The sequence below is a fragment of the Coenobita brevimanus genome, chromosome 21 (assembly GCF_032717465.1).
Source record: "Coenobita brevimanus isolate Jiangsu-jjx chromosome 21, ASM3271746v2, whole genome shotgun sequence".
Lineage (NCBI taxonomy): Eukaryota > Metazoa > Arthropoda > Malacostraca > Decapoda > Coenobitidae > Coenobita > Coenobita brevimanus.
In genome coordinates this window covers 3,928,332-3,952,986 of record NC_136974.1, presented here as the reverse complement: position 1 = coordinate 3,952,986, position 24,655 = coordinate 3,928,332, and the positions used below count along the sequence as shown (strand labels likewise).

The 24,655-nt window shown below is 42.5% G+C and overlaps 4 protein-coding genes across 4 annotated transcripts in view; all 4 read right to left on the bottom strand.

Moving 5' to 3' along the window:
* Positions 1-419: 419 nt before the first annotated feature.
* On the bottom strand, positions 420-6,382 carry LOC145392070 (pro-resilin-like). Its single transcript, XM_080266527.1, has 3 exons — positions 6,371-6,382; positions 927-1,022; positions 420-674 (listed from the first exon to the last, which is right to left on the bottom strand). The coding sequence occupies exons 1-3, from the start codon at positions 6,380-6,382 to the stop codon at positions 420-422; spliced, it is 363 nt and encodes a 120-aa protein (XP_080122653.1).
* Positions 6,383-6,871: 489 nt separating this feature from the next.
* Positions 6,872-11,173, bottom strand: LOC145392069 (cuticle protein 8-like). The gene is made up of 3 exons (XM_080266526.1): positions 11,150-11,173; positions 7,381-7,494; positions 6,872-7,126 (listed from the first exon to the last, which is right to left on the bottom strand). Exons 1-3 carry the CDS (start codon positions 11,171-11,173, stop codon positions 6,872-6,874), a joined length of 393 nt encoding a protein of 130 aa, XP_080122652.1.
* A 382-nt stretch (positions 11,174-11,555) lies between these two features.
* The window catches only part of LOC145392068 (uncharacterized), a 39,858-nt gene continuing 26,758 nt past the window's right edge, over positions 11,556-24,655 (bottom strand). Inside the window, exons 7-10 of the mRNA XM_080266524.1 lie at positions 20,792-20,841; positions 13,659-13,892; positions 12,207-12,258; positions 11,556-11,665 (exon numbers count right to left, since the gene is read on the bottom strand). Coding sequence (XP_080122650.1) covers positions 11,556-11,665; positions 12,207-12,258; positions 13,659-13,892; positions 20,792-20,841 — 446 coding nt within the window. The remainder of the gene's footprint in view (positions 11,666-12,206; positions 12,259-13,658; positions 13,893-20,791; positions 20,842-24,655) is intronic.
* Positions 20,280-20,752, bottom strand: LOC145392032 (pro-resilin-like). The gene is made up of 2 exons (XM_080266493.1): positions 20,720-20,752; positions 20,280-20,528 (listed from the first exon to the last, which is right to left on the bottom strand). Exons 1-2 carry the CDS (start codon positions 20,750-20,752, stop codon positions 20,280-20,282), a joined length of 282 nt encoding a protein of 93 aa, XP_080122619.1.

The following is a 24,655-nucleotide window of genomic DNA, read 5'->3' as shown; positions in this document are numbered from 1 at the left end:
CATTCCTGAACAGATTTTAATTGATCTGAATGACTCTGGACAGGTGTGAAGGACCTGAGTAGACCTAAATGACCTGGGTGGCTTAACTGGACCTGAATTTGCCATCAACCGACAGCAATGGCTTGATAAAACTGAAATGGATATGATGGGTCTGAATGGACCTGAAGTAGCGCTCAGGAATCCAAGTGTACTTTATTAGGTTTTACTGGACATAATCGGTTCTGGATGAACCTCAGCTGGACTGACTGACAGGCATATCATTCACCAGTAGCTTAAAGCATTGAAACATATTTTACAAAAATAGATTTAATTTTTATTGAACTTTTCCACACTAAATTATACAAAATACTTCATGGATGGGAGATCAATAGGTAGATCAGTCAGTGGGACGACGGTGCAATATCCAAGCAATGTGGTCCCTAGTTGTACGAGTATCCCGCCGGGGCCTGCCCGTAGCCCTGTTGAGGGTACTGAGCCTCGCCTTCGTACTGGACGTCCGCCAGGTAGCCGGAGTCTCCGCTGACGGTGTAGGAGACCAGTTGGCGGCGACCGTCGGGCAGCTGGACGTAGTAGGATCCCTGGGTGTCGTAGCCATCACGAGCCTCCTTGTGACCGTAGTCGTTGGCGGAGGGCTGGTCCTGCACGTTCCAGCTGAAGTCGTAGCGGGGGGAATCCTGCAGAGTAGCAATATGGTTACCTAAACCACACACTTTTTGCAGACACAACTATCACCCACAGACACTGATAACAGTTATGTCACACAGACGTGAACCATGCAGGATTTGTTATTTCTTTAATCATCTATTTTTTTCCTTATAGAAATGAAGAAAACCTGGTAAATTATTCAAACAGACACTGCAAGCACACACATTATTTGAAAAGGTATTGCGGAATACACTTTTACTGAGAGTTGGTGATGGTCCTACCGAGGAAGCCGGAGCCCTGTAGGAGGGGGCGGGGGCGCTGTATGAAGGTGGCAGTTCAGCAACAGCAGCGGCCACCAGGACCAACACAGCAAAAACCTGCAGTGGAGCACTGAGTTAAAACAGCTATAATACACTGTGTAAACTTGCTTTCATTATGTGGTCGTAATTTTAGTATAATATCAGCTATTTCCGAAGTGAGTGTTGCTTATCAAAAGAAAATGTGCACATATGCCTCTCCATCTGTGTATTTGTTTTGGATTTTAAAATTAACTGAATACACATAATTGTTATCAGCAACGTGTATGTACAGTATTTCCTCCATGCTGTACCTTTATCACCATGATGATGTTTACAGTCGGAAGGCAGGAAAGACTCTGATGCTTTCTGGACTGCTGAGTCAGTTTTTATACTCGGGCGGAGAGGACTCTCCCTTGCCAGACGACATCGTGACGTCATCAGATTAGAATGGGAACATCGGGAAAGCCCTTGACATCCTAAGCTGTTTGCGGTGATTTTGCGGTCTCATCCACTCATCCTCGTGTGTGTCTTTCATTCGTCCTTAGATAGTCCTAAGGCGACAGTTTATTGGCATCAAATCAATGTGCGACTCTGGCACATTATGATGGTATTACTTCAGTGTGATAGTTGTATGAAATTAATGACCCTGCATTAGGAATATTGCATACACTTTTATAAATATTTCATGGGCAATAATGATAACCCACATTTGTTTACTGTATGCATAGAAGTTCATGTGTTGAGAATATATCAGTTGTTAGGGAAGCACTACATATCCATGGTTACTTAGCAAAATTAAATCTCTAATATGCCTGTTGTGTCGCTCAGTACTCGTAACATTTGTGCATCCACCTGTAGACTGGGTAAGAAACTTATCAAAGTTATTGTAAAATCATATTGATAGACAAAAGTGTATGGAGTCCCTCGTGAGTTAGCTCTACTGTGTTTTCTGGAATTCTACATCCGAATTTTTAATTTCATTTGAGGTTAGTGACTTTTGGGTTAGATGCAAGTTCTATTAATTTCTTTGGTTAGAAACGCCTTTATTAGCGACACGAAGAGGTAGCTAGTATGTATGAGTTGGTTTCTGTGAACTTGAGTATTTTAACAAAACACCTCATAAGTGCCTCAACAGATTTCGCTCGGAAATGGCACACATGGTGTGTGTGTGTGTGTGTGTGTGTGTGTGTGTGTGTGTGTGTGTGTGCGTGTGTGGGTGTGTGTGTGTGTGTGTGTGTGTGTGTGAGAGAGAGAGAGAGAAATCGATTTCTGTGTGAGTCATCAAAGGTCAAGATCTCTTAAGTGGGTCTATTTATTCTCCTGTTTTTCATAGATAATTATTTTTACTTCCTTGAACCTATTTGTTTTCAGTTTTAATCTCCTGCTTAGAAAATAGAGTCGTATATATTTGATTGTTGTTCATAGGCCAGCTCTATGCTGCCATTGTTGTTAGTCACGTTTTCTTTCTTTTTTTTTTCTTTCTTTTTTTTTTAATAACAGAACGGAGGAAGGAAAAACAAATGGGGAAAAAAAAAAATCCATACACCAGATTACTGGTGTCCTCTGTTCATAAAATATCTGTAACAGTTAAACTTGAACAGTTGTAGGTTGAAATTTGGAGGAAAACAACTCTGGGGAAGCGAGTTCCAGAGAGATGCAGTTCGGGGAATGAAAGAATTCTGATAGGCAGAAGTTCTGCAATATGGTTGAGTGACATTCCAGTCATGAGCGCTACCAGATGCCCGTGTAGCACGAGGGAAGGCATGGAAAGGTGGCACCATGGACGCAACTTCGTCTGAGCATTTGCCCAAAAAATATCTGTATAATAATGCAAGGGAGGCAACATTCCTTCTCACTTGCAGGGGAGGTAGTTTATATGTAATGGCAGGGTTGTTAATGATTCTAACAGCTTTATTCTAAATTTTGTCTAGTTGTCTTAATGCAACCTCTCCACAACCATTCCACAAGGATGAGCAATATTCAAGCTGAAAGCGCACATGACTTTTATAAATTATAGCTAACTGCTCATCGGCGAAGAAGTTACGGACTCTGTACAATAATCCAAGTTTCTTTGAGGCGGTTTTAGCAAGTGATCTGACATGAGAGGTCCAGCTGAGGGCACTGTTAAGTGAGACACCATGTTTAACTGCGGCAGGCACTTCTACCCAACAGAATTAACCGAATCCGGCTATGCCTGGACACAATGACAAACCTATGACCTAATTGTGTCAGCAAGGTTTTGGTTGCGAAGCAACTTCTCGTTGCGTAGCAGTGGCCGAAAAAAAACTTTTTTCCTACTTTTCGCGTTTTGAGCTGTAGAGGCTTTACTAATGGGCTTAGAAAGCTTTGACTTCTTTAGGCTTAATCTTGAGGTCATTTCCTATCATTAGTGTGCTATCCATTTTTCTTCTCTCTCCTCTAGTTTTCGAGTGGCAATCCTGCGAAGATTGTCCTCAACAACCAGTACCGGTTTTCAAAAATGTCTGCCTAGTTCCCCAGAGGCTCAGTGGATTTGAAACTTTGCATGCTCAAAGACACTGACTAGTACTAGAACTTTCTAGCGTATACATATTTGCTACGTTAGCCAGATCAGGGGTAAAATGTTCCAATGTGAAAACGGTGAAAATAACTAAAATTACGATTTTGGTTGCACGAAATGCTGTCTCCGAAGATTATTAAGCCAAGGTCATGATTCTTGGAGGGAATGTTGCCCTGGAATACCTCCATACAAAAATGACATTTAGCGTCGAAGCTCACTCCCAGTCGCTGGCAGCGCCACCTTGAAGTTGTACCTCTGGTGGGCCATTTCGTGAATTTCAAGTTCCCTAGCTTCACCGTGGGTGGATGGAATCGAATGAATCTATGCATGCATATAGACGTTAATAAGTACTATATGTGTTTCATACATGCATGACCTATATCCGCCAGGTCAGGGGTCAAAGGTTTATCAAGTGCAGAAAATATGAAAAGCGCTAAAATTACGACCTTTCTGTGTGAAATGCCAAGGCTCCAAAGATTATTAAGCCAGGGCCTTGGTTCTTGGGTGGAATGTTGCACTGGGATTCCTCTATATAGAAATGCCTTTTAGTGTCAAATCTCACTTCCGGTCGCCGATAAAACTTGGTCCGCTTAGAGCTGGCCGACGTTGCCTACTGGCTTGTCCATCTATTCGTCATCCAGTGCCTTTTTGTCCTATCAGGAATGAAGGGATCAGGGGGAAGGCTACTTAGTCCCAATATTTAAGGCAAGAGTGACCAGCCTCATTTGTAACTAAATGGCAATGCTTGAGCAGTAGAAGCGAACCATTCCTCGGATGTAAATTTTTAGGGGTCTTATCTGGCTGGAGCGCCTTACTACTAGACCATTAGGCGACGTTTGATTTTATGGTTATAACCCAGTATAGTAAGTGGTATCTTGGATTACAAGAAACCTCCTGGCTTCTCACTCAGTGGATTCACTTTAAGGCTGCGCTTCATCAAGTGAGTGCATGGTGCGCGTCCCCACCTAACACCAATGTGAGTGTCACGGTTACTGGCAAACAAACATTCTCAGAGTAAACTTTCCTTAATGTACCCCATTTCTCACAACAACACAATCCCGATCCGTCCACTCCGGTTCGCCTATCCTGTCCAGATTATGAGACCTGATGTTACATTCTACATACCATTGCAAAGACCGGATTGAATTACTATACACTTTCAAAGGCGTTACCTTAGGCAGTCTGTATTAAGATGAAGGGATCTTATTTACCAAAAGGAGGCTGCGAGGTCCTGAAAGATTTTAATTATCGTATTTCGAAAACTGTTGTAGTTATTGGCTGTTTCTTGGAACATGCCATCGTTGGCATCACATGGTCTGAATTGTTCTAAGTTTACATAATGGATGTGAATTAACCATAATAACCATAAAAATATGAAGTAACCGAGGGGTGTGTGCTGTAGTGAGTGTGAGCAATGAGTGTGCGCAAAGGTAGGTATGATAGTGCTAATCGTATCTACCACAACTAGTAGCACTCCTGTCTACTCTAAGGAGAATGCGTATTATTGAAAGAGCGTAAGTTTAAGTAATATATGATTAAGGGTACTTAGATTATATATTTTTAAATAGACTGGAGGGTTATTATTGTACATTTTAAACAAAATGGGACGTGGAAGACCAAAGAAAGGCAAATTTCCTGTGACACCGGCCTAGTTTCGACACCCAGAACCTCAAGATATACTCGTAGGCCTACTTCCCTTGGCGTGGCCTGCCTCCCACCACCAACCCAACTCACCCCACCGACACATATAACCCCATTCCACCCATTTCCTCTCTCAACCCAGCCCTAAGAGACCTGAAATGTCACCCTTAAAAAACATTTATTATTACATATTTATAGGCATGACCTGAATCGATCTTAATGACCTTAGCTGACTTAGTGAACCCGACGTGATCTGAATGGACGTAAATTGCCGGAAATAATCGCCAGCTGAATCGATTTCGACCAGACCATTATTGGAGTGAACTAGAGCGAGCTGACCAGGATGGATGTAACTGGACCTGAACTATCCTGATTTCGACCGGTTGGCTCTGAAGGCCATGAAGGGACTTACCTGGAAATGAATAACCCTGAAAATCCCTGAACCGATCTGAAAGAGCCTGGAAGGATTAGGAAGATGTTGTTGGGCCTGAGGCAAGCTATATGACCTGGACGGGTGTAGAAATGGGGTTGATTGGCTTTGAGCGGATTTAAACTGGTCTGGCACCTTGAATGGACGTGAACAGCATGTATGATCCCATTGGTGAAAATGGACCTAATTGGATCCAATGGACCTAACTGAGCCTGAAATGAACTGACTGGACCACTCTGAAAGGGACGTGAATTAACATGACTGAGCCTGAATAAACCTAAAAGACCTGAACTGACCTAATTTGATCCGAATGCCTCCGAGAAGACCTAAAATGACCTGAATATGACTACCTGAATCTAAATGGACCTAGCTGGACCTGAAGAGATTTTACGCATATGAACTGACGAGTGAGAATGAATGGATGTGAGCGATCTGGCTGGGCTCAGTTGAACCTGACTGACCCTAACTGTACCCACATTTCCCAAGTGGCCATGAACGGACTCAAACTGAACTGGAGTATGAACGAATGTGAACCATACTGTACTGTACCTAAATGACAGAAACGGCCTAACTGGACTTCAATGGACTTACTTGGGTGTGCATTGATAAACATGAACCTGAATTGCCATGAAAGGACTTGAAATGGCCTGAGTGAATCTGCCTGAACAATTGTACCCAGTAGTAGTAGTTGTTGTTGTAGTTTCAGCTTCATTTGAAACGTGAACCCAGTGTTCTTCAGGATGAAGTTGCCCTCCTCCTGCAGCACACCATCCTCCATCCGTGAGATACGGAATTAGCTGAGGGACGTTACAGTACCTGGAGCTCCATCACATGGTTATATCAGTGCCTGCACGTGAAGATGCCTGAATGAACCCGAACTAACCTAATTGGATCTGAACATTCCTGAACAGATTTTAATTGATCTGAATGACTCTGGACAGGTGTGAAGGACCTGAGTAGACCTAAATGACCTGGGTGGCTTAACTGGACCTGAATTTGCCATCAACCGACAGCAATGGCTTGATAAAACTGAAATGGATATGATGGGTCTGAATGAACCTGAAGTAGCGCTCAGGAATCTAAGTGTACCTTATTCGGTTTTACTGGACATAATCGGTTCTGGATGAACCTCAGCTGGACTGACTGACAGGCATATCATTCACCAGTAGCTTAAAGCATTGAAACATAATTTGCAAAAATAAATTTCAGCTTTATTCCACTTTCTCGCAATAAATTATACAAAATACTCCATGGATCGAAGATCAATGGGTAGATGAGTGAGTGGGACGACGGCGCAATATCCAAGCAATGTGGTCCCTAGTTGTACGAGTATCCCGCCGGGGCCTGCCCGTAGCCCTGTTGAGGGTACTGAGCCTCGCCTTCGTACTGGACGTCCGCCAGGTAGCCAGAGTCTCCGCTGACGGTGTAGGAGACCAGCTGGCGGCGACCGTCGGGCAGCTGGACGTAGTAGGATCCCTGGGTGTCGTAGCCATCACGAGCCTCCTGGTGACCGTAGTCGTTGGCGGAGGGCTGGTCCTGCACGTTCCAGCTGAAGTCGTAGCGGGGGGCACCCTGGAGAGTAGCAATATGGTTACCTAAACCACACACTTGTTGCAGACACAACTATCACCCACAGACACTGATAACAGTTATGTCACACAGACGCGAACCATGCAGGATTTGTTATTTCTTTAATCTTCTATTTTTTTTACCTTATAGAAATGAAGAAAAGTTGGTAAGCTACTTCAACAGACATTGTAAGCAAACACATTATTTGAAAAGGTCATGCGGAATACAGCTTGACTGAGAGTTGGCGATGGTCCTACCGAGGGAGCCGGAGCCCTGTAGGAGGGGGCGGGGGCGCTGTATGAGGGTGGCAGTTCAGCAACAGCAGCGGCCACCAGGACCAACACAGCAAAAACCTGCAGTGGAACGCCGAGTTATAACAGTTATAATACACTGTGTAAACTTGCTTTCATCATGTGGTGGTAATTTTAGTATAATATCAGCTATTTCCGAAGTGAGTGTTGCTTATCAAAACAATGTGCACATATGATTTTCCGTCTTCTGTATATTTGTTTTTTATTTTAAAGTTAACTTAATACCCGTAATTACTGTCAGCAATGTGTATGTATATCCTCCATGCTGTACCTTTATCACCATGATGATGTTTACAGTCGGAAGGCAGGAAAGACTCTGATGCTTGCCGGACTGCTGAGTCAGTTTTTATGCTCGGGCGGAGGACTCTCCCTTGCCAGACGACGTCATGACGTCATCAGATTAGAATGGGAACATCGGGAAAGCCCTTGACATCCTAAGCTGTTTGCGGTGATTTTGCGGTCTCATCCACTCATCCTCGTGTGTATCTTTCATTCGTCATTAGTTAGTCCTAAGGCAACAGTTTATTGGCATCAAACCAGTTTGTTTGAATCTGACATATCATGTTGGCATTACTTCAGTGTGACAGTTATATGAAATTAGTGATCCTCCATTGGGAATTTTGCATACACGTTTATAAATAATTCATGGTCAATAATGATAACCCGCATTTACTAACTATAAGCATAGACGTTCATGTGTTGAGAATTTCTAAATTTTTATGTAATCACAACGTATCCATGGTTAGTTAATCAGCAAAATTAAATCTTATGTACATGTGTCGCTCAGTACTCGTAACTTCTGTATATCCATCTGCAGGCTGGGAAAGAAGCAAACCAAAGTTATTGTAAAATCTTTTTGATAAAGGTGTATGAGGTGTATGGAGACCCTCGTAAGTTGGTTCAATTGTGTTGTCTGCAATTCTACTGCCGATTTTTAAATTTCATTTGAGGTTAGGCTTAACTTCAATTAATTTCTCCAGTTAGAAATCGCCTCTATTAGCGACACAGAGGAGGTAGCTAGTATGGCTGAGTTGGTTTCTGTGAACTTGAGTATTTTAACAAAGCACCCCACAAGTGCCTCATCTGATTTCGATCGGAAATGGTACACATGGTGTGTGTGTGTGTGTGTGTGTGTGTGTGTGTGTGTGTGTGTGTGTGTGTGTGTGTGTGTGTGTGTGCAAAAAATCGATTTTGGTGCGAGTCATCAAAGGTCAAGATCACTGAACTGGGTCCATTTTTTCTCTTGTTTTTCACAGAAAATTACTTTCACTTCCTTGAGCCTATCGGATCTCATCCCTTGCTTAGAGAACAGAGTGGTATATATTTGATTGTTGTTTATTGGCCAGCTCCATGCTGCCCTTATTGTTAGTCGCGTTTTCTTTCTTGTTTAATTGTGGCAGGCACTACTACCCTTCAGAATTAACCGATTCCGACCAAGCTTGGGCACAACGACCAGCCTATGACGTAGTTGTGTCAACAAGGTTTTGGTTGCTAAGCAACTTATCGCTGCCTAGCAGTGGCCGAAAACTCGCTTTCTTAGTACTTCTCGCGTTTTGAGCTGTAGAGGCTTTACTAATAGGTGTAGAAAGCTCTGACTTCTTTAGGCTTAATCTTGAGATCATTTCCTATCATTAGTGTGCTATTCATTTTTCCTCTCTCTCCCCTGGTTTTCGAGTGGCAATCCTGCGATGCTTGGCCTCAGCAACTAGTACCGGTTTTCAAAAATGTCCGCCTAGTTCCCCTGTGGCTGAGTGGAATTGAATGAAACTTTGCATGCTTACACTCTACAACTTTCTACTGTACACCTATTTGCTACATTAGCCAGAGAAGGGGTAAAATGTTCCAATGTGAAAACAGTGAAAATAACTAAAATCACGATCTTGCTCGTGCAAAATGCTAAGGCTCCGAAGATTATTAAGCATGGGTCATGATTCTTGGGTGGAATGTTGCCCTGGAATACCTCCATACAAAAATGACATTTAGCGTCGAAGCTCACTTCCAGTCGCTGGTAGCGCCACCTAGAAGTTGTACCTCTGGTGGGCCATTTCGTGAATTTCAAGTTCCCTAGCTTCACAGTGGGTGGATGGAATCGAATGAAACTTTGCATGCTTATAGACGTTAATGAGTACTACAAGTGTGCTTCAGACATGCCTGACCTATATCCGCCAGGTCAGGAGTCAAAGGTCATCAAGTGCAGAAAATATGAAAAGTGCTAAAATTACAACCTAGCTGTATGAAATCCCAAGGCTCCAAAGATTATTAAGCCAGGGCCATGGTTCTTGGGTGACATGTTGCACTGGACTACCTCCATATAGAAATGCTTTTTAGTGTCAAAACTCACTTCCGGTCGCTGACAAAGATTGGTCCACTTACAGTTGGCCATCGTCTCCCACCGGCTTGTCCATCTATGCATCATGCAGTGCCTTTTTGTCCTATTAGGAATGGTGGGATCCGGGGTAAGGCTATTTAGTCCCACCATTTAAGGCAAGAGCGACCAGCCTCATTTGTAAATGAATGGCAATACGTGAGTAGTAAACCCGAACCATTGCTTTGATATAAGTTTTTAGGGGTCTTATCTGGCTGGAGCGCCTTACTACTAGACCATTAGGCGTCATTTGATTATATGGTTACAACCCAATATAGTAGATGGTATCCTGGATTACAAGAAACCACTTGACTTCTCACTCAGTGGAATCACTTTAAGGTTGCACTTCATCAAGTGATTGGATGGTGTGCATCCCCACCTAACACCAGTGTAAGTGCCACGATTACTGATAGACGAACATTCTCAGTGTAAACTTTTCTTGCTGTGCCCCACTACCCACAACAACATCATCCCGTCCGTCCACTCCGGTTCGCCTATCCTACCCAGATTTGAGACCTGATGTTACGTTCTACATACCATTGCACAGACTGGATTGATTTAAGTTACGCTTTCAACGGTGTGACCTAAGGCAGTCTGTATTAAGGTGAAGGGATCTTATTTACGAAAAGGAAGCTGGGAGGTTCTGAAAGATTTTAACTGTAGTTTTTCGAACACTGTTGCAGTTATTTGGCTGTTTATTGGCACATATCATCGTTTGCATGACATGGTCTGAATGGCTCTAAAGTTATCTAATGGATGTGAAGTAACTATAATGGAACTGAAAGGACGTAAATGAAATGAAATAGTTCGACATGTAGTTTGGCAAAGGAAACCGTGCCCATCCTTGTAGCCGGGTCCTTACAATATGTTTCAGTATATGCAGCATTACAATATATTTCAGTCAAGTGATCTGTGTTAACATGATAATGCTCCAGGCTGACTGAATATTGTTCTAGTGAAAAATTTGTGTCAAACCGATGAGTCCGTTACTGTTAGCGGACAGAGAGAGAGAGAGAGAGAGAGAGAGAGAGAGAGAGAGAGGAAATATGAAGGACTAGATAGTTGTTGTCATGAAGAATCTCAGAGTAAGAGGCAGCCTGTCTTTGACAGTAGAGGACATTTACCAAAATATTTCGGATTTAGCATATAACTGGGATAGTAACGCTAGGATGCTTCACATATAAGAACCATATATATGTTTGCATTTAGAGGAAATTGTAGTCCGAGACCCATGTTAAACAAGATATGCATGAAAAAGACATAAACAAGAAGATTCACATGGATCTGCACTTCGATAATACTGAGTTCAGCGCTTCTTTTAGCCACTTTTCTTATTAAATGGGAGCTCACATTGGTGTGCCGGGGTCTGAACATGGCCGAAATGAAGGGGGAATGGATCTAATCTAATCTGCGTGGATAAGAATTGAGCTGAAATTCCGTAATATACATTATACTCTAAAGGAAATCTCTCTCTCTCTCTCTCTCTCTCTCTCTCTCTCTCTGGGGGGCGCGGTAACACAGTGGTAGCGCGCTGAGCTTGTGATCGGGAGGTCGCAAGTTCGAGCCTAGCCCGGGCTACCGTTGCCGGGAGGGGTAGCTCCCTCCCGTAACCCCAGCGGGGCTATATGGCCTTAGTTGCCTAGCTCGGGGAATTCATTTCTCCATTTCTCTCTCTCTCTCTCTCGCTCGCTCGCTCGCTCGTTCGCTTGCTCATCATCCCGCTGGCGGAGTTTAGGAGAGGTCATGGCATATCCCACTAGCTGATCATGGTGTGGAAGAAGCCAGTGGTTGGGACGTCACAGGGACCAACACATCCCAGTGGTGTGGTAGGACAGTTGTCGGAGACTTGAGTTATTTTGGCCTCAGCTATTGGATGAGAGCTTAGTGGTGGGATACTGTGCACGAAACACACTGCACGAAGTGGGTGGGTGGGTAGATGGAGATCGGTAGTCTTATGGTGTGTGTGTGTGTGTGTGTGTGTGTGTGTGTGTGTGTGTGTGTGTGTGTGTGTGTGTGTGTTTAGCACTTCAGTGCGGGAAAACAGTATGTCAAAGGTGAATGTCACGAGTCATATTCAGCTCAAAAAGCTTTGATCCAGTTTGGACCAAACTTTGGCGGAAGGACTGACGATGTGGTAAAAATGAAGTAAGAACGTTAAGGTCACACGGCAAAGTCAGATGTTCGGCCCTTATACCAACTGTATTCACTCACTGAGTAATCCTTCTTGCTGACGTGTTATTGAAACCTTAATGAAGATCGTTGAAACCCGTGATACGGAACTCAGATCCTCAACTTGTTTCCTATAAAAGTGATGACTGAACCAGCGATCCTGCAGTGTCCTGTCCACCGCCATGTCCACTCCATAAAACACATGGCACAGGGTGACCTTGAATTAACCTTAACTGACCTGACTTTCGGAATGGATGCAAACGGCCTGGTTTCTTCATCACTAGGGATACCTGTCGCATGGATTAACAGAAATCAGAAATGTGTATGAGTAACTGTCAGTGTGTCAGCCTCAAAAGATCCTTAAGTCCATTCAGCTTTATGGCCAGTTGCTGTCTGACTGTAGGGTTGATCTGACTGTAACCTCTGAGTCTCATTCTTTCTACATAACCTAATTTAGTAATTTCATTGAATTTCATGCAGCCACGACTTAGTGTTCAGGTTTCAGGAGTGACCCAGTTCCTTTAGATGAAAAAGATACATTTTTAACGGTGTGGCTGTCATTAATTTAATCTGTTGGCCCTCCATGTAAAGAGAGACGGCTAAAGTTAAAATGAATAACCGAACTTAACTTGTTTATACTCGTAATTACCTCCGCCAACGAAGTTGGAGAAGGTTATGTATTCACCTATGTTTGTCTGTCTGTCTGTTTGTCTAGACGATATCTCCAAAAGTTCTCAATTAATTTCAATGAAATTTCTTGGAAAGGTTGGCCATGGGCCAGGAAAGAATTGATTAAATTTGGGGGGCGGATCCGGATCAGCCCCCAAATTTAATCAGTTTAATCACCTGGCGGAGGTACGCGCTCTCTCAGTGTTTTTTAGTTTAAATAAGTAACATATAAAATACATAACAAGGGCCAAGTAAACACATGCACATGGAACCCACCAGGAGGCCAAGTTTTTCGTTAGTTTTGCAAAAGCCTGTTGGAAATATTTTATCACAGTAGCACACTGAAGGCGACATGAAAACCGCATGTTAACGGCAAAGCTAAAACTATGAAGAACTGACAGTTAAATGTGCTTTGGACATATGAGGTAAGATACTAATTTGGTAGCCAGATCTTTCAAGCACTGTCCTCTAAAGCTTAAATGTCTATTTGGTGAAGATACATCAGAACTTATATGGTGTTTGTTCAAACTAATGAAATACACAGAGACATATCTGTAGTAAGTGGATGTCCATCTAAATTGGATGTACCTTTGACAGATTATTATTATTATTATTTTTAACAGGACGAAGTGTGACATTAGTCAGCAAATTGTGAAGATAAGAGAATATTAAGAAATACAACAGCTCCAGAGAAACTTTATATTCGAGGTAGAGGGGAATGATGAAGTCAGTGATGAAAAAATATTATTAAATGGGGTATTACTTGATGGTCAGGGAAGAAAACTGTGTTTCATGGATGAATTTAAAAGGATGAGAAGAGCAACAAGATATATTTTCATGTTTATTGTTTGAACACCACGCAGTAAGTACTAGGTGACTCGTCTTTTATAAAAACACAGAAGAAAGTACAAAAATAAATTATATAGTAATATCGGAGGGATCGATATCATAGCTATCGGGTTCGGTCGGCGGTGGGTTGCTTGAGCGGATGGTCACGGTTTGGTCCCTAGTTGTATCTCGCCGGGGCAGGCCCGTAGGCCTGTTGGGGGTACTGGGCCTCTCCCTCATACTGGATGTCAGCGAGGTAGCCGGAGTCGCCGCTGACGGTGTAGGAGACCAGCTGGCGGCGACCGTCGGGCAGCTGGACGTAGTAGGATCCCTGGGTGTCGTAACCATCACGAGCCTCCTGGTGACCGTAGTCGTTGGCGGAGGGCTGGTCCTGCACGTTCCAGCTGAAGTCGTAGCGGGGGGAATCCTGGAGAGAAGCAAAATGGTTACCTCAGCCACACACTTGTTGCAGACACGACCTTACCCACAAACACCGATAACAGTTACGTCACACAAAAGTGAATCATGCAGGATTTGTTATTTATTTAATTATCTATTTCTTATTTACTTTTTCCGTATAGAAATGAAGAAAAGTTGGTAAGCTACTTCAACAGACATTGTAAGCAAACACATTATTTGAAAAGGTCATGCGGAATACAGCTTGACTGAGAGTTGGTGATGGTCCTACCGAGGGAGCCGGAGCCCTGTAGGAGGGGGCGGGGGCGCTGTATGAGGGTGGCAGTTCAGCAACAGCAGCGGCCACCAGGACCAACACAGCAAAAACCTGCAGTGGAACACCGAGTTATAACAGTTATAATACACTGTGTAAACTTGCTTTCATCATGTGGTGGTAATTTTAGTATAATCGCGGCTATTTCCGAAGTGAGTGTTGCTTATCAAAACAATGTGCACATATGATTTTCCGTCTTCTGTATATTTGTTTTGATTTTAAAGTTAACTTAATACCCATAATTATTAACAGCAATGTGTATGTATTTCCTCCATGCTGTACCTTTATCACCATGATGATGTTTACAGTCGGAAGGCAGGAAAGACTCTGATGCTTTCTGGACTGCTGAGTCAGTTTTTATACTCGGGCGGAGGACTCTCCCTTGCCAGACGACGTCATGACGTCATCAGATTAGACTGGGAACATCGGGAAAGCCCTTGACATCCTAAGCTGTTTGCGATGATTTTGCGGTCTCATCCACTCATCCTCGTGTGTGTCTTTCATTCGACAGTAGATAGTCTTAAGGCAACAGTTTATTGGCATAAACGCACAGTATGTATCTGGCACATTATGATGGTATTACTTCAGTGTGATAATTGTATGAAATTAATGATCCTGCTTTAGGAATCTTGCATGCACTTTTATAAATATTTCATGGGCATTAATGATAACCCACATTTGCTTACTGTAAGCATAGAAGTTCATGTATTGAGAATTTATAATTTTGTAAGTAAGCAGTACATATCCATTGTTAGTTAATTAGCAAAGTTATATCTTTTATATATCTGTTGTGTCCCTCAGTACTCGTTAATTTTGTGCATCCACCTGTAGGCTGGGTAGCAAACATACCAAAGATATAATAATATAAAACAATTTTGATAGACAAAGCTGTATGGAGTCCCTCGTAAATTAGTTCTATCGTGTTTTCTGGAATTCAACAGCCGATTATTGAATTTCATTTGAAGTTAGTGACTTTTGGGTTAGAAGCAACTTCTTGTAATTTCTTCGTGAGAAAATGCCTTTGTTAGCGACACAAAAGAGGTAGCTATTATGTTTGAGTTGGTTTCTGTGTATTTGAGTATTTTAACAAAACACCTCACCAATGCCTCATCTGATTTCGATCGGAAATAGCACACATGGTGTGTGTGTGTGTGTGTGTGTGTGTGTGTGTGTGTGTGTGTGTGTGTGTGTGTGTGTGTGTGTGTGTGTGTGTAAAAATCGGTTTTGGTGCGAGTCATCAAAGGTCAAGATCACTGAACTGAGTCTATTTATTTTCTTGTTTTTCATAGATAATTATTTTCACTTCCTTGAACCTATCTGTTCTCAGTTTTAATCCCTTGCTAAGAAAATAGAGTGGTATATATTTGATTGTTGTTTACTGGCCAGTTCCATGCTACCCTTATTGTTAGTCACGTTTTCTTTCTTTCTTTATTGTTTAATTGCGGCAGGCACTTTTATCCTTCAGAATTAACCGACTCCGACTAAACTTGGACACAATGACCAGCCTATGACTTAGTTGTGTTCGGAAGGTTTTGGTTCCCAAACAACTCGGTGTCTTGCATCGGCCGAAAACCCACTATTTTCGTACTTCTCCCGTTTCGAGCTGTAAAAGCATTATTAGTGGGCGTAGAAAGCTCTGACTTCTTTAAGCTGAATCTTGAGGTCATTCCCTATCGGAAGTGTGCTATCCATTTTTCCCCCCTCTCTCCTCTAGTTTTCGAGTGCCAACCCTGCGAAGATTAGCATCAGCACCCGTAGCAAGTACCGGTTTTCAAAAATGTCCCCTTAATTCCCCAGTGGCTCAATGGAATTGAATGAAACTTTGCATGCAGATAAACATTGACTAGGACTACAAGTTTGTACTGTACACCTATTTGCTACATTGGCCAGATCAATGGTAAAAGATTCAAATGTGAAAACGGTGAAAATAACTAAAATCACGACTTAGCTCGCGCTAAATACCAAAGCTTCAAAGATTATTAAGCCAGGGTCATGATTCTTGGAAGGAATGTCGCTCTGGAATACCTCCATACAAAAATGACATTTAGCGTCGAAGCTCTCTTCCAGTCGCTGGCATTGCCACCTAGAAGTTGTACCTCTGGTGGGCCATTTCCTGAATTACAAGTTCCCTAGCTTCACAGTAGGTGGATGGAATCGAATGAAACTTTGCATGCTTATAGACGTTAATGAGTACAACAAGTGTGCTTCAGACATGCATGACCTATATCCGCCAGGTCAGGGGTCAAAGGTTATCAAGTGCGAAACACACGAAAAGTGCTAAAATTACGACCTTGCTGTGTGAAATACCAAGACTCCAAAGATTATTATGCCAGAGCCATTGTTCTAGGGTGGAACGTTGCATTGGAGTACCTCTATATGGAAATGAATTTTAGTGTCAAAACTCACTTCCCGTCGCTGACAAAGACTGGTCTGCTTAGAGCTGGCCATCGTCGCCTACCGGCTTGTCCATCTACTCATGATCCAGTGCCTTTTTTGTCCTATCAGGAATAGAAGGATCCAGGGTAAGGCTACTTAGTCCCAACATTTAAGACAAGAGTGACCAGATTCACTTGTAATAGAATGACAATACGTGAGCAGTAAACCCGAATCATTCTACTGATATAAATTTTTAGGGGTCTTATCTGGTTGGAGTGCCTTTCTACTAAACTATTAGGCGTCATTTGATTGCACGGTTATAAAACAATATAGTAAATAGTATCCTGGATTATAAGAAACCTCTTGGCTTCTCACTTTAAGTATGCACTTCATCACGTGAGTGGATGATGAGTGTCCCCACTTAACACCAGTGTGAGTGCCACGGTTACTGGCTGACGAACATTCTCAGAGTAAACTTTCTTTGCTGTGCCTCACTACCCACTACAACAACACCATCTCGTCCCGTCCACTCCGGTTCGCCTATCCTGGCAAGATATTAGACCTGATGATACATCCTACATACCATTGCGCAGACTGGATTGATTTAGTTTACGCTTTCAAAGGTGTGACCTAAGGCAGTCTGTATTAAGGTGAAGGGATCTTATTTAGCTGGGAGGTTCTGAAAGATTTTAACTGTAGTTTTTCGAACACTGTTGCAGTTATTATGGCTGTTTATTGGCACATATCATCGTTTGCATGACATGGCCTGAATGGCTCTAAAGTTATCTAATGGATGTGAAGTAACTATAATGGAACTGAAAGGACGTAAATGAAATGAAATAGTTCGACATGTAGTTTGGCAAAGGAAACCGTGCCCATCCTTGTAGCCGGGTCTTTACAATATATTTCAGTATATACAGCATTACAATATAATTTATTTCAGTCAAGTGATCTGTGTTAACATGATAATGATCCAGGCTGACTGAATATTGTTCTAGTGAAAAATTTGTGTCAAACCGATGAGTCCGTTACTGTTAGCGGACAGAGAGAGAGAGAGAGAGAGAGAGAGAGAGAGAGAGAGAGAGAGGAAATATGAAGGACTAGAGAGTTGTTGTCATGAAGAATCTGAGGAAGAGGCCGGTTAGTCTGTGACAGTAAAGGACATATACCAAAATATTTAGCACTTAGCATATAACTGGGATAATAATGCTAGGATGCTTCACATATAAGAACCATATATATATCTGCATTTATAGTAAATTGAAGTCCGAGACCTGTGTTAAACAAGATATACATGAAACACAAGAACAAGGGAAGCTTCACATAGATCTGCACCAACAATTCACTGCGATAATACTGAGTTCAGCGCTTCTTTTAGCCAGTTTTCTTAATAAATGGGAGCCCAGATTGATCTGCTGGTCTGAACATGGCCGAAATGAACGGGAATGGATCTAATATAATCCTCGTGGATGAGAATGGAGTTGAAATTCCGTAATATACATTATACTCTAAAGGGAATCTCTCTCTCTCTCTCTCTCTCTCTCTCTCTCTCTCTCTCTCTCTCTCTCTCGTCATCCTGCTGGTGGAGTTTAGGAAAGGACATGGCATATCCCACTGGCTTATCATGGAGTGGGAGGAGCCAGTAGTTGGGACGTCACAGGGAGCAACACATCCCAGTGGTGTGCTAGGACAGTTGTCGGAGACTTGAGTTATTTTGGCCTCAGCTATTGGATGAGAGCTTAGTGGTGGGATACTGTGCACGAAACACACTGCACGAAGCGGGTGGGTGGGTAGATGGAGATCGGTAGTCTTATGTTTTGCGTGTGTGTGTGTGTGTGTGTGTGTGTGTGTGTGTGTGTGTGTGTGTGTGTGTGTGTGTGCTTTTCTCAATTCAGTCCTGGAAAACAGTAGATCAGTGAAGGTCACGGGTCATTTTCAGCTCAAAAAGCTTTGATCCAGCCTGGTCCAAACTTTGGCGGAAGGATTGAAGATGTGGTGAATATGAAATAAGAACGTCAAGGTCACACGGCAAAGTCAACTGTTGGGCCCTTATACCATCTGTAGTCACGCACTGAGTAATCCTTCTTGCTGACGTGTTAATGACACTTTAATGAAGATCAATGAAACCCGTGATATGGAACTCAGATCATCAATCTGTTTCCTATAAAAGTGATGACTGAACCAGCGATCCTGCAGTGTCCTGTCCACCGCCATGTCCATTCCATAAAACACATGGCACAAGGTGACCTTGAATTAACCTTTACTGACCTGACTTGGTCGGAATGGATGCAAACGGCCTGGTTGAGTCATCACTAGGGATACCTGTCGCATGTATTAACAGAAATCAGAAATGTGTATGAGTAACTGTCAGTGTGTCAACCTCAAAAGATCCATAAATCCATTCAGCTTTATGGCCAATTGCTGTCTGACTGAAGGGCTGATCTGACTGTAACCTCTGAGTCTCATTCTTTCTACATAACCTAATTTCATTGAATTTCATGCAGCCACGACTTAGTGTTCAGGTTTCAGGAGTGACCCAATTCCTTCAGATGAAAATGATATAGTTCTAATGGTGTGGCTCTCAGTAGCTTAGTCTGTTGGCGCTCCATGTAAAGAGAGACGGCTAAAGTTAAAATGAATTACCGAACCTAACTTGTTTATACTCGTAATTACCTCCTCCAACTTTGTTGGAGGAGGTTATGTATTCACCTAATTTTATCTGTCTGTCTGTTTCTCTAGACGATATCTCCAAAAGTTCTCAATGAATTTCAATGAATTTTAGTGGAAAGGTGGGCCATTGGCAAAGAAAGAATTGATTAAATTTTGGGGCGGATCCGGATCCTATCCGCCTCCAAGTTTTATCAGTTTAATCAACTGACGGAGGTATGCGCTCTCTGAGTGTTTTCTAGTTTAAATAAGTAACAGATAAAATACATAACGAGGGCTAAGTAAACACATGCACATGGAAAATACCAGAAGGCCAAGACTTTCGTTAGTTTTGCAAAAGCCTGTTGGAAATATTTTGTTATCATAGTAGCATGTTGAAGGCGACATGACAACAGCATGTTAACGGCAAAGCTAAAACTATGAAGAACTGACAGTTAAATGTGCTTTGGACATATGAGGTAAGATACTAATTTGGTAGCCAGATCTTTCAAGCACTGTCCTCTAAAGCTTAAATGTCTATTTGGTGAAGATACATCAGCACTTATATGGTGTTTGTTCAAACTAATGAAATACACAGAGAAATATCTGTAGTAAGTGGATGTCCATCTAAATTGGATGTACCTTAGACAGATTATTATTATTATTATTTTTAACAGGACGAAGTGTGCCATTAGTCAGCAGATTGTGAAGATTAAGAGAATATTAAGAAATACAACAGCTCCAGAGAAACACTATATTCGAGCTAGAGGGGAATGATGAAGTCAGTGATGAGAAAATATTATTAAATGGGGTATTACTTGATGGTCAGGGAAGAAAACTGTGTTTCATGGATGAATTTAAAAGGATGAGAAGAGCAACAAGATATATTTTCATGTTTATTGTTTGAGCACCACACACTAAGTACTGGGTGACTCGTCTTTTATAAAAAGACGGAAGAAAGTACAAAAAATAAATTATCTGGTAATCTCGGAGAGATCGATATCATGGCTATCGGGTTCAGTCGGCGATGGGTTGTTTGGGTGGATGGTCACGGTTTGGTCCCTAGTTATATCCAGCTGGGGCCTGCCCGTAGGCCTGTTGAGGGTACTGGGCCTCGCCCTCGTACTGGACGTCCGCCAGGTAGCCGGAGTCGCCGCTGACGGTATAGGAGACCAGCTGGCGGCGACCGTCGGGCAGCTGGACGTAGTAGGATCCCTGGGTGTCGTAGCCATCACGAGCCTCCTGGTGACCGTAATCGTTGGCGGAGGGCTGGTCCTGCACGTTCCAGCTGAAGTCGTAGCGGGGGGCACCCTGGAGAGTAGCAATATGGTTACCTCACCACACACTTGTTGCAGACACGACCTTACCCACAAACACTGATAACAGTTATGTCACACAGAAGTGAATCATGCAGGATTTGTTATTTTTTTAATCATCTGTTTATTTATATTTACTTTTATCTTATACAACTGAGGAAAAGTTGGTAAGCTACTTCAACAGACATTGTAAACAAACACATTTTTTGAAACGGTCATGTGGAAATCAGCTTGACTGAGAGTTGGTGATTGTCCTACCGAGGGAGCCGGAGCCCTGTAGGAGGGGGCGGGGGCGCTGTATGAGGGTGGCAGTTCAGCAACAGCAGCGGCCACCAGGACCAACACAGCAAAAACCTGCAGTGGAAAACCAAGTTATAACAGTTATAATACACTGTGTAAACTTGCTTTCATCGTGTGGTGGTAATTTTAGTATAATCTCGGCTATTTCCGAAGTGAGTGATGCTTATCAAAAAATGGACACATGATTTTCCATCTTCTGTATATTTGTTTTGGGTTTTAAAGTTAACTTAATACATATAATTATTATCAGCAATGTGCATGTATTTCCTCCATGCTGTACCTTTATCACCATGATGATGTTTACAGTCGGAAGGCAGGAAAGACTCTGATGCTTTCTGGACTGCTGAGTCAGTTTTTATACTCGGGCGGAGGACTCTCCCTTGCCAGACGACGTCGTGACGTCATCAGATTAGAATGGGAACATCGGGAAAGCCCTTGACATCCTAAGCTGTTTGCGGTGATTTTGCGGTCTCATCCACTCATCCTCGTGTGTATCTTTCATTCGTCATTAGATAGTCCTAAGGCAACAGTTTATTGGCATAAACGCACAGTATGAATTTGGTACATTATGATGGCATTACTTCAGTGTGATAATTATAAGAAATTATTGATCCTGCATTAGCAATGTTGCATACACTTTTATAAATATTTCATGGGCAAGAATGATAACCCACATTTACTAACTGTAAACATAGACGTTCAGGTGTTGAGAATGTCTAAATTTTTAAGTAAGCAGGACCTATCCATAGTTAGTTAATTAGCAAAATTATCTCTTATATAGTGGTAGGTGGTGGCGACCATCATCGACTCATTTGATGTAGTGCTGCCTACTTCTTCCTTAGCGTTTATCATACTTTTTCTGTGCCTGCCCTCCTCTCTCCCTATTTCTCCCATCTTTCCTATAGCTTCTTATTGCTTTTCTGTCCTCCACAGGTGGCTTTACATTCTGTGACAAACCAAATGGTTTCCTGTAAGCCAAGAAACCATTTACAACGCTGGGTAGGAACCATATAACCAAACCATACGTGCTCCCTACGTGTCAACATGTGGATTGGTGGAGGGTTTGTCCCCTCCCCGTAAAACAAATAACTCAAAGTCACCCCTGACGGGATTATGGCGTCTGGCAATTGATAGATAGATCTCTTTTACATATGTTGCTTTCCTCAGTACTCGTTAATTTTGTGCATCCACCTGTAGGCTGGGTAGAAAACATACCAAAGTTATTATAATATAAAATCATTTTGATAGACAAGGCTGTATGGAGTCCCTCGTGAATTAGTTCTACTGTGTTTTCTGGAATTCTACAGCCGATTTTTGAATCTCATTTGAGGTTAGTGACTTTTGGGGGTTAGATGCAATTTCTTGTAATTTCTTCAGTTTGAAAACGCCTTTATTAGCGACACAGAAGAGGTAGATATTATGCATGAGTCGCTATCTCTGTACCTAATTATATTAACAAAGCACCTCATAAATGCTCAGAAATGGCACACATGGTGTGTGTGTGTGTGTGTGTGTGTGTGTGTGTGTGTGTGTGTGTGTGTGTGTGTGTGTGTGTGTGTGTGTGTGTGTGTGTGTGTGTGTGTGTGTGTGTGTAAAAATTGATTTTGGTGCGAAGTCATCAGAGGTGAAGATCACCGAATTGGGTCCATTTATTCTCTTGTGTTTCACAGAAAATTATCTTCACTTCCTTGAACCTATCTGTTATCAGTTTTAATCTCCTGCTTAGAAAATAGAGTTATACTGTATATATTTTATTGTTGTTCATTGGCCAGCTTTATGCTGCTCCTATTGCTAGTCGCATTTTCTTTCTTGTTTAACTGTGGTAGGCACTTCTACCCTTCAGAATTAACCGATTCTGATCAAACCTGGACACAATGACCAGCCTATGACCTAGTTGTGGCCGCAAGGTTTTGGTTCCAAAGCAACTTCTCGTTGCCTAGCAACTGCCGAAACCCTCTTTTTTCGTATTTTTCACGTTTTGACCTGTAGAAGTATTACTAATTGGTGTAGAAAGCTCTGGCTTCTTTAGGCTTAATCTTGAAGTTATTCCCTATAGGAAGTCTGCTATCCATTTTTACCCTCTTTCCTCTACTTGTGGAGTGGCAACCTTGCGGAGATTGGCCTCAGCATCCCTATCAATCAGAACCGGTTCAAAAAAATATCCCCATAGTTCCCCAGCGGCACAATGGAATTGAATGAAACTTTGCGTGCTCATAGACATTGACTAGTACTACAACTTTCTACGTACAACTATTTGCTACATTGGCTAGATCAGGGGTAAAATGTTCGAATGTGAAAACGGTGAAAATAACTAAAATCACGACTTTGCTCGCGTGAAATGCTAAGTCTCCGAAGATTATTGAGCCAGGGTCATGATTCTTGGGTGGAATGGTGCCCTGGAATACCTCCATACAAAAATGACATTTAGCGTCGAAGCTCACTTCCAGTCGCTGGCAGCACCACCTAGAAGTTGTACCTCTGGTGAGACTTTTCACAGATATCAAGTTCCCTAGCTTCACAGTGGGTGGATGGAATCGAATGGAACTTTACTTGCTTGTAGACGCTAATGAGTAGTACAAGTGAGCTTTATACATGCATAACCCATGTCTGCCAGGTCAGGGGTCAAAGGTCATCAAGTGCAGAAAATACGAAAAGTGCTAAAATTACGACCTTGCAGTACGAAATGCAAAGACTCCAAAGATTATTATGCCAGGGCCATGGTTCTTGGGTGGAACGTTGCACTGGAGTACCTCCATATAGAAATGACTTTTAGTGTCAAAACTCATTTCAGGTCGCTGACAAAGTTTGGTCCGCTTAGAGCCGGCCATCATCGCCTACCGGTTTGTCCATCTATTCATGATCCAGTGCCATTTTGTCCTATGAGGAATGGAGGGATCCAGGGTAAGGCTACTTAGTCCCAACATTTAAGGCAAGAGCGACCAGTCTCACTTGTAACTGAATGACAATACGTGAGCAGTAAACCCGAACCACTCCTCGAATACTAATTATTAGGGGTCTTATCTGGCTGGAGCGCCTTACTACTAGACTTTTTTTTTTTTTTTTTTTTTTTTATGCGAGGAAGAAGGAACCAAAGGCCATGGCCCGCAGTAACAGTTCCTTCCAAGAGAAAAACAAAATACAATAGAGAGCCAAATTCAAGATCCGATCATTTTGAGATGCCTGGACACACTGCGTTTGAAAGACTGGAGATCATAGGCAGCAGGAAATACAGACAGAGGGAGACAGTTCCAGAGCTGACCTGTTGCATAAATGAAAGACTGGGAGTAACGGTTAACTCTTGCATTAGAGAGTTGGACAGAAAAGGGATGAGAGTTTGCTGCCAGACGGGTGCTACACGCCCGTCGTAGAGGTGGAGGAATGCAAGCAGACAGTTCAGAGGAGCAGTGACCATTAAAGTAGCGATAGAAAAGAGATAAAGATGCAACAGTGCGGCGAAGAGACAGAGGTTGAAGGGAGTCAGTAAGAGGAGGAGAGTTAATGAGACGAAAAGCCTTTGACTCCACCCTATTGAGAAGAGCTGTATGTGGGGAGCCTCCCCACACATGAGAGTTGTACTCCACACAGGGACGGATAAAACCTCTGTATAGAGTCAACAATTGTGCAGGGGTAAAGAAAGAGCGGAGTCGGCTTAGCACACCCAATCTCTTGGAAGCAGATTTTACAAGAGATGTAATATGATCTTTCCAAGATAAGTCCTGAGTAAATGAAACCCCAAGCATGTTCAAGGATGATGCAGGATTCAGCTGAATATTATTAAACATTAATGGGTATACCTGTGGAAGATTTTGTCGGGTTGATAGG